The sequence below is a fragment of the Wyeomyia smithii genome, chromosome 2, assembly GCF_029784165.1.
Source record: "Wyeomyia smithii strain HCP4-BCI-WySm-NY-G18 chromosome 2, ASM2978416v1, whole genome shotgun sequence".
Classification (NCBI taxonomy): Eukaryota; Metazoa; Arthropoda; class Insecta; order Diptera; family Culicidae; genus Wyeomyia; species Wyeomyia smithii.
The window spans coordinates 173,020,139-173,030,560 of record NC_073695.1 but is presented as its reverse complement, the minus strand read 5'-3'; the positions used below and the strand labels follow the sequence as shown (position 1 = coordinate 173,030,560).

General features: G+C 36.7%; 1 protein-coding gene across 3 annotated transcripts in view; it reads left to right on the top strand.

Annotated features, from left to right (window-relative positions):
- Positions 1–629: 629 nt before the first annotated feature.
- Positions 630–10,422, top strand: part of LOC129721375 (F-box/LRR-repeat protein 16) — a 54,266-nt gene continuing 44,473 nt past the window's right edge. Inside the window, exons 1-2 of one of the 3 annotated variants that reach the window (XM_055673882.1) lie at positions 630–789; positions 3,880–5,315. In XM_055673882.1, coding sequence (XP_055529857.1) covers positions 4,488–5,315 — 828 coding nt within the window. In that variant the 5' untranslated portion in view covers positions 630–789; positions 3,880–4,487. The other 2 variants (XM_055673883.1, XM_055673884.1) reach the window with 2 other exon arrangements.

Sequence of the window (10,422 nt, the reverse complement as noted above, 5' to 3'; positions counted from 1 at the left end):
TATCTTTGTTGAGGGCACCAACACTCACAGGAATGGTAAAAAACTATTATCTTTCGTTTTTTCCAGTTTGAGCTCTGAAGATTGTTACTTGAACTTCTGGTTGTTTTTTAGTTTAGTAAGTTTCTGTCGTTTTATTTTACCGAGCTCATTCGCTATGCACAAATTAACATCTCATCTACTAAGGTTGCTAGTATATGCACATTCTAAGAAGGAAGACTGTCATATAGTATAACTAGGCTTCATTTGTCCTAATAAGCAGGAATTTATCAAATGTTTTTACGAAATTTTGTCATTTGACTAAGATATCCAAACTCCGAGCTTAAAAAATAGTACAAGATTAAAGTTCTATGAAAAATGAAGGAAGAATATAAAAAAATTGTAACTTGAATATATTTCAGAATCCATTAAATTCTAATGCTTTGTTTTGCAACCGGAATACTGTTCAGTGTAAAATATCACATCAAATTGTCAGGATAAAGGAAAAGCGCTTTCTACATTGATGAGAAAAGGGGATTCGTCTATATTACCGCCCGTCTTATGCGCGCGCATTTCCTTTTCCCTCAATTATGGTGTCCTTTGCTTGTGATTGTTTCGGAAAATCGCGAGGGTTGCTTGGGTTGAACTTTCCTATCCCATTCTCTGTTTGGGACGTATCATCAAGCTGCAAGGTCGCGTTCTCGCAGCTATCCCTTTGTGTTTTTTACTCATAAATGAAGTGTAGGGAAGTTTTTGTGTGATATTTGACATATTGCAAATTAGGATTCGAAGATTTCTGTGAAGTGGTTTTAGGTAAGAAAATCGAGAAACAATACATATGAGTAACAAATGTTGCTGATAATTTGAATGAAAAAATCGAATTTTCATGGATTGCTGTGAAAAGGTGCAGGATAATGGACGAACAACCGTGATTACCCATACATTAGTGCAGATTGTTTTTCACACAACGACAAATGCGGGGTTACCTAACGAGAGTGTATGGATTGTTTACAAGTAAATACAATTTGTTTTCCAATGTAAAAATACATATGCTAGTGTGTGAAAAATGGTTCGCTATACGAGGCTCATAGCTATTGAATGTCAACGTAAAATGAATTTAAAGTTTACTGCCCTTCAAATACCGACACATACACAATTCACTTTCTTGAATTGGGTTACTGTTGATCAGCTAATCTTTTCTTTAATAGTGCATACAAGAGGAAGTAACAATCTTTTATGATTGATTTGCAGAAATACAATAATCAGATTTTTGAGCAAAACAAACGCTTATGTGTTGGTCATAACTACATTCACGGTGCTCCCACAGACCGTTATTATAAAAAAAAATGCACCAAAGAATCTGAGTATACCATTCGATTCGTTATAACGTCCAGAATCTCTGGTCAAAATTTCAAAATCATCGTACGGTACATTTTTGAGTAGCCCTTTCGAAGGTCGTAAGGTACAAAAAAGTGATAATAAAACGACGAAATACTCAATGTAAAGCACGTTTTTCAACCAGAATTTTAGAAATAGTTCTTTTTCGTGTGATGATAGTGTTAACGAAGTTGACCATGTCTTTGACAGCAGTACTATCTAAGCGGCTTCAGAAACGACTTTTCGAGTCGAGCTTGTAGTTAATCATTCCGTTTAAAATCCCGGAAGAAGGAAGAATATCAATGGTTCACAGCTATGCCAAAAGATATTCCAGTGCTTTTCATACCACAGAATTCGACGGATAATACAGGCAGATTTTCGGTGGGTAGGCAATTAAGAATATAACTGTATAATATCATAATATAGCAACATTTAAAAATAATAATTCAAGTTATGGCAAATGTTACAATTGGAAACGAAGAGTTACGTATAAAAAACTCAATATTGATTAACTCTTTGAATTTTCAACCAGAATGCAACAAACATATATGTTTTGAAAATTTATTCAAATTTTCTATATTTCATTTATTTTTTAAACATGACTCGCCCGTAGAGTACAACTTTTGTTGACGGAAAGAGAACTTATCGTCTCGTGTACAATTTTCCACTCGTCGCTAAAGATATGTTTTGTCCACACACTTCTGCTTTGCAAAATCTTCTCACTTCGTCGCACAAATGAGGTGAAGGTGTATAATAAACAAAACCTTGTTGATCCATGTGACAGTGTTGATATACCTTTCATACTGGCTTTTATCTATATAAAACATTTGTTTCCAAGTCATAACTAATGATTGCATAGGGTATATCTAGGTGAAATTTTGAATTTATGGCAGTGGCTTCAGGATAGAAAAATATACGCTCAAAATTAAAATCGATCTAAAACTGTTAATACTTATAAAATATTGATCGAAGTTAAAATTCTGATGAACTAGCACATAGTTTTCACTAGTAATTAATTATACATGTAATCTTTCTATTTACATGTGAATCATTTCAAGTAATCATAGGGTAATCATCGAAAATCATCGGTAACCTTAATCATTGCCAATCTGAAAGTAATCAGAGCTACCCTTATTATTAAACTCTAGGGTTGAATCCATTAATTACCATTTTGCACTTAAAAGTGACATAACTTCTCTTTGTAGTGACGACAGAGCTTTTCTCTATTGAAAAATCCGAAAAACATATTTGGCGTCCGTAGTATGTACGCATCCCTGTGCATGTGTGGTTTTGTCACTCGTAACCGCGAACGGGTAAAGTTGCTGAGCACTTCGGAATGAAGCGTTGTTTTTGATGGCAGTCCACTAACACTGAATGGCTGTGCAGAATAGGTGATTTGACGATACGGACGGACTTTTGCAGCGGTATTCTTTTGGGTGGAAATACTGCGCAAGGGGGTAGAGTGTGTATAAATAAATTTTTCGAATTGTTTCCAAATATTTGAGAGCAAACTCGGTCGCTCTGGGATAGCGTAGCTCAGTGTACTTTCAAGCTTCCTAGTTGCCAGGAGTAGCCCCGTGTTGACGCTGATGGCGAGCGCCAGCTGCTTCCGCAGATTCACGAGTGGATTTTCCGGTATTTTACCGAAACTGTGCAACGCGCGTTCGGTAAAACGAAAGTTTATGAGCGCGATTGTGGATAGAAAAGTGATAACCGTGTACATTGTAAACCGCATTGATTTTCTTTTTGTGATGGCTTTCAAACTGCTACGCGTATAAGTTATGACAAGAGAGTTGAATGAACTAGTATAAGTGAAAATTACGTCAAATAGGCTAGGAAATTTGAAACTAAATTGTTCGACCTTAAAGTAAGGCTGATGTTATAATGTTTTATTTTTGGTTAGTCATAAGCTTGTAGAGTTTGCAAAGTTTACTTTTTGCGCCAATCTATGTTGCATTTCTTATACTGCCAGTTTTTATAAACTTTGAATTTATACATTCTGCGAAATTATGAGAATTGATATTTGAATCATTGCATTGCACTTTGCCTGCATAGTAAAGACAATAGATTTGTTTTCCTATCTAATCTGTCTTTGGTTTGAACTCAATAGTTTTTGCACGTTTATAGTACGTGCAAATAATAATGCCAAATATTTCTACCTCAACTGATTTCAAAAGTTTTTCGATCATTTCTTATGAGAATTAAGCAGAATACTTTTTTCTTGCCAGAGCCGATTTTGTAATTGATTTTACACAAAAAATATCTTTTACTACTCACGATTCGACTGTGTGAAACCAACAGAAACATTGTAGAAGAGTTGCAAAAATAATTTGCATGGCCTGAAAGCAAGAATCGGAACTACGGATATATCGATTATATTGTCTGCGCTGCCTGGCAGCCTGTTAACTGCTGTCTTACGCGTTGGTAGTGGTGTCATGCCGCCACACAGCGTGGAAAATATGTAGCATTTTCCCGATCGCTGAACAAGGATTCAAATGTTCTGCTTGTTTTCCTTCTCTTTCGCAGGATAACCTGACTCAAAGGGCACAGCAAAGCATACAGACAGACAGTGGTGTTCGAAGCGTGTGGAGTGCAAGGCGTGCAATCGTAGTGAACCTCGACGCTCGGTTCGGCTGTTGGGGCCGTTGTGTTTCAAGAGGAAAATTTCCTTCTAGTTGATTAGCCTCAGCCAGTGGATGTGGTATAATTGTTTATTTACCAGAAGTTAGTATAGTGATAGCCAACTAGAGGCTTTTTGTGTTTGATTGATGGAGGAAAAAACCTTTCCAATAGAAATCTATTGGTAGCTGATATGGTGTAGTATTGGAATGGATACTTCATCGACAGTACAGCAGTAGCATCAATGATTGGAATAACAAAGGAGGGTGGTAAAATTTGACCCCAAGTGAAGCTAGTGCGGATATGGTTGCATAAGTTCTTTTGTTCTCTGCAGCATAATCGTGCATGAAAGTAAAAAAAGTGCGATAAAAAGAAGAGGAAAATCGATTGAAGTGTGTTTGTGTTGAGTTGGGATTTTGGCTCAATAATTTTAAAGATTAGCCGCGAGTTGCAGCCTGCACGAAAAAGTGCAGTGAGAGCTCGGCATAAGTGGTTTTTGGAAGTGGATATTCTGCATGCTGAAAATGTCCTCCATATCGGCGCAAGGAGTAGTGGAGCGTGCTTCAGCTGAGCTTTCCAAACGTATCAATGGCCTTGGCCTGCGTTCAAAGCACCATCATGGAAGCGGAAGTGGTAAATCAGGGGAAAAGACAAGTGTTATGGAGCGCGTCACAAATGTGCTCTGCGGTGGTTCTAGCAGTAACAACTCCGCTCAATCGGCAAATTCAGGAAACGCACCAGAGAAACCCTCCAGAATATCCGGAAATGCAACTAACAGCGTGGTGAACAGTGGGAAGATTTCTTCCAACAGTAAATCACAGTCCAATACGCCGCAAACTATACGAAAGATTTCACATCACCATCAGCACCACAGTGGCACCAGCATTATAAATCATCATGGATCATCGGGAGCACACAGTGGTAAAATGTTAGCGGCTGCTCCACCACCGCCACAGATCCTTACTATTGAACAGTTGTTACAGGATGAGCGGTTCTTGAATCGTTTCTTCCTTTATTTCTCCTCTTTTGAACGTTGTACTTTGGCACAAGTTTGCCAAAAGTGGCGTGATATGCTTTATCGTTCACCACGCTACTGGAGTGGTTTGGTACCCGTTTTACAGTGTCGTGAACTGCGACAGATCACAAATCAGGATCGGGTAAAGCTTTATAACTCACTAATTCGACGCAGTTTCCATGCAGTTTCCCTTTTGGGGGCCACCGATGAAGATGCACTAGATTTGGTTCATTCGTTTCCTCTCGCCTCGAAACATGTTCACTCGCTCAGCCTACGTTGCTCGTCCATTAGCGATCGTGGGCTGGAGGCGTTGCTGGATCATCTGCAGGTGAGTATCATTTGTCCGTAACCGGTGAGCAGATAATTTTAAACTACACTTAACTGAATTAAATTCACCAGCCATAGCAAATGCGTGAAGTATCGCAAAACGATTAATTTTACCGTAGGTTAATGTACCACGGCAAGGCTATTCCCTACTATGACATCGACCAAAGCCGCCGATAAAGGCCCAATCGCAGACCGAAATTTCTGTTGGAGTTGGGAAACACTGCTTGAGTAGAATCAATAAATATTTCTTCTCAAACAGGCATAAAAACCCTCTCATCTTTTCATATATGAAAATACAATAACGGGGCCGAAATTTCTGTTGGAGTAGGGAAAAGCCTGCTTGAGTAGAATCAATAAATATTTCTTCTCAAACAGGCCAAATTCGAGAAAAACCTGAGAGATATATAAAAATACAATTATAAATACTTAAAACTAGAAAATTATTAAAAATATGATTTTTGCAGCTTCAAATGTCCAAAATAATAAATTGCTGGAGCGTCTTAATTCTAGTTGAGCACATAAAATCTGAAAAGAAAACAAAAATGTACTAAATACACTAAGGTCGCTTTTTACGCGGGTTTATTTTTACGCGGATTCCGGAATTTACGCGGTTATTTTTACGCGGCATGTATCCTTCGCGTAAAAAGCGACTTTAGTGTAGGGACATCCATGAATTTAAGGAAGGAATATAGAAGACGCACATAAGGGAAATCTAAATTTGCTAAGACATCACGAACTGGGACATTTGTTTGTTTATTCCGAGCTTTGAGAGAATATTCTAAATTGGATCTAGCTTCACGATATAACAGACATGACTAAACAACATGTTCAATATCGTGGTAACACTCGCCACAGGTGTAAAGGTGATCCTCTGTGAGTCTTATACGACGAAAGTGAGCATTGAACCAGTAATCATTGGTCATAAGCTGAGACATCACACAAATGAAATCACGATTTAAGTCCAATTTCTGGAATCAAGGTCTTCAAGAAACTTTAGGAATAATAGAATGACACCATCTTCCTAGTTCCTCATTGTCTCAAGATTTTTGCCAGTTCATGAGCGACACTCGACGTATGCTATAGAACCAAAAAATCATTAAATTCGATAGGTCTTTCATATATGTCACCATGTATCGTACCGATCTTAGCTAAAGAATCTGTCGTCTCATTGCCCTCAATTAAAGAACGAGAAGGGATCCATACTAATGTAACCTGTGATGAAATTTCGGATAAAGCACTCAATTGGCCGCGTATTTTATTTAAAAAATACGAAAAGCTCTTTAAACTTTTTATCGGTCGGAGAGCTTCAATAGCACTGAGGCTGTCCGTGAAGATGAAGTAATTGTCCATAGGCAAATTTTCAACAATACTTAATGCAGGGATACCAAATGTGCAGATTTGTCTGCAAAACGCAGATTTTTGGAGTCCGTGTGCAGATTTTTATTGATTTGCAGATATTTGCAGTTTTTCCACGGTTTCTGCAGATTTTTGACAGAGTCTCCTTATATTTGCGCAGATTTTCCTAAAATGTGTGCAGATTTTTACAGACTTTTGCCTGCGCGAACGATTTTTTTTTCGAGATTTTTCTCAGATTTCGAGCACATTTTACCGGTTTTTCGAGCAGTTGCAGACATTTTTCAAAAACATCTGGCATCTCTGACTTAATGTGTATTGAACAGAGGCCAGTTTGTAAGCGACGGATAAATTATTATTATAAACACCGAAACCGGTAAATCCATTAAGAAAAGATCCATCAGTATAAAATGAATTATTACAGTTAATATTTTGGTATTTTTCACGAAATAGATGTTGAATATTATTCGGAATACCGAATTGGTACAACTAATTGTCGATATTGGAACGAAAATGCAAAAGCTGGTTCCAGTCCGCTTCATTCCAGTCGAAATTCTGAACATACTTTTCAAGACTGATGTTATTTTAGGTAAATACATGGTCATGCACAGCATTTTATTCGAGTGGATAGAAAGGAGTAAATCGTTATATTTCAAACTGTGAGCGGTGTTCCGAATTCAAAACAACTATATTTTTATTTTCAGTTCTTATAAATGTTTCGAATAATATCTGACGTGTAATGCTCTGAATATTATTAGTTTTTTTTGCGACACGCTGTTTGTTTTGAAATTTTATTGGCAGTGATTCGATAAATTCTAATATTTTTGAATAATGAATGGGATATAAAAAAAATCTTATACTCTTTCTCGTATGCATTGGCCTCACTTGTTAAAACGATTTCGAATATCCTTTAGTTGAAACATCGTTTATTCCACGCTGGATTTCGTTTCAGATTTATAACTGTAACATTTAAAATGATTCTAATTGTTTATGCCAATCCAAAATTTTATTTTATGTTATTTATCTTCAGTTTTTAGTCTTGTGGTTTACCTTAAGGTATGTTTAGACTATCTAGATTTTTTCATCAGATTCGAGCTGGTTGCTCGAAAATATATCGAATGCAATGTTGGTTTACGTTTACACCTATTCGATATTGTGATTCGACATGCCGTTCGATTTGTCGAAGGGAATAGGAACGTTTCTATTTTTCGTTTGACTCCAAGAACATAGCAACCTTTGATTTTTTTTTAGTTTTTCGTTTTGGCTTTCCATAACAAACATCATTTTCGTTTTTTGTGTCCTGGGAAATATTCAAATGGAGGAAAAATGACATTCATTTGACAGTTCTTCCTCTCGACTTGTGCAAGCAGTGTGAACACCGCCATACAAACGGGTTTGACAAAGTATGTCGAACGGTAAATCGAGCAGACTACCGATTTCTGCCGTAGTCAAAATCAAACCGACATGTCTAATAGTCTAAACGTACCTTTAGTTAGTGCTATTTTTCGACTTTGATTATTCTGTTAATCCTAGTACCATAGTTGCTCGTGAGTCGTGGCTGTGAAGAGATGATGCCTTCGTTACTCTACAGTATTATTTATTGTAATGTTTACCACATACACCAAAAAAGGAAAACAGTCATCCATTGTTAAAACAATGTTTGATTAACTATTCGTTCTTAGCAAAGTTTGGAATGCCTTCATTTTTTCTAGCACAGCGATCGTTATTTGAATCGTTAGTGGAGATCGGTAATCACAAGCGTTGTTAGACTCTATAGTACAGGTCGGACTCGATTATCCGGAGACTCGATTATCCGGGGGCCCGATTATTCGGGGCTCGATTATCCGGAGAAAATGGCTCGATTATCCGGAGTATTTTTTTTCTTCTGTATTTCTATAATGTACTTTTGTCTTCCGGGTCATTGGGAGTTTCGGGGTTGTTCAAAATAGTAACAACAATGCCTCGTTTTGTTTAGGTAGTTCGTTTTTAGCGGTTTTCTCGTCGTTTCTTTAACCAATTCTTACTCAATAACCTCCAAAAGCGAGGTGTTTTGGTTTTTAGTTGCCGATGAGGACAACCACTATTAGTCAACCGGTTTCGAAATTTATTGCCGGAACATATTTCTGTAATATAATGGCCATGATCAATGCAGTACTTAGAACCACAAGCCTGTTTCGGTGGTGTTTCGGATACTCCTGGATTATTAAACCAAAACTCATCAAGCGAAATCAATAACGATTTGAAATCCGCAAAGTAGCCCATTAGTGGCCATATCGAGCGTCTAGGTCGTTATTGGTCACTTAGAAAATAGAAAAAAAATCATGAGTGTTGTCAAAATCGAACAGGGTCTGTATATGTAACACCTCAATTCTTCCTAATACTTAATACTTAAGAAAATAATACCTAAATCAAATCAAATTTTATAATATTTTCTGGAAAATATTTCCTTCAATCTTTTGAGGAAAAAGCTGTCTTTCTAATGGTAGTTCTGATTTATTTCATTTGGTTTTTACATCTACGAAATAATCAATATTACATAATTTATTATTACGTTTATATGTATAACAAACGCCGACAAACATTCTAAAGACAAATTTCAATTTATTTCGTCCGTACATGTATTGTGTACAACATACTATAATAGAAAACTCACTGTTCTAAATGAAAAATATTGAAAATTAAAAAATAAAAAATGGCTCGATTATCCGGAGCGAAATGTTTTTCAAAACTCCGGATAATCGAGTCCGACCTGTACCTCTATAGTTTTGAAAACCTAAAATTACTGATAGTAGTGGAGCTACTGTTACGATCCTACTGACTGTTAGTGTCAGTAGGATCATAATACTAGCTCCACAATTGTTCTATACACTACTATAAGTTGACATGTGTCAAAAAAGAAAACAAGTCACTTCCGCACAATACCAAACCGGTCACTATACCCGCGTGTGCAAAAAAAAATTTCATTAAGTGTAAACTGTATAGAATAATTACACAGTGCAACAATTTTTTTGCCCTGGCTTCTATGTATAATTATTTGATGCAGTTTTATGCAAAAACACATTTCCCGAGCTTTGACAAATTTCAACTCAAGGGGCAATAATGGCGCCGTTTTGAATTTTGAGAAATCAGGTATTTTCGTTGTTTTTACAAGGTTATTTTATTTTAAGGCCGAATATCAAAATTCTAAGAGTTTGTCCACATAGTAGCAATTCCAGTAGCAATTCTAATATATTTCACAAAGCAAAATAATTTCCTGTATGTCCAGTAGGATGGGACAAAAAATAACTATTAGCTCCCATGCACTTTTCGTGTTCCTTATGGGTCCTGTAACAACTGTTTAACTTTTCAGATCGATCGGTGGAACCCCTGATTTGCGCCCGATTTCTAAAGTTTCCATACGATTTTATGTGGGGAAATCCACTTTTTCAAAACTTATCCTCTAGAAATTTTCAGTTGGTTCCTAAAAATATACCAATACATGATATTTGTAGGAAATTTCCTGGGAATAATTCTTCTGAAGACTGTAAGGCGCTACAAAATTTGTAGAAAATTTTGTTTAAATTGTAGAATTATTCACCTTAAACTGATCGAATGTCTGACGAACGGCTCAACATTGAATTTTTCCAGCAACACTGCGGCAGCATGCTACTGTTGCAAACATGATCGGAGAGCTTGCTTAGAACATTAACTATCAAGTTTTAATGTAGATTGATTATTCCCCCTAAAAGAGGGAAATAAGCTCTCTAAACATCCAC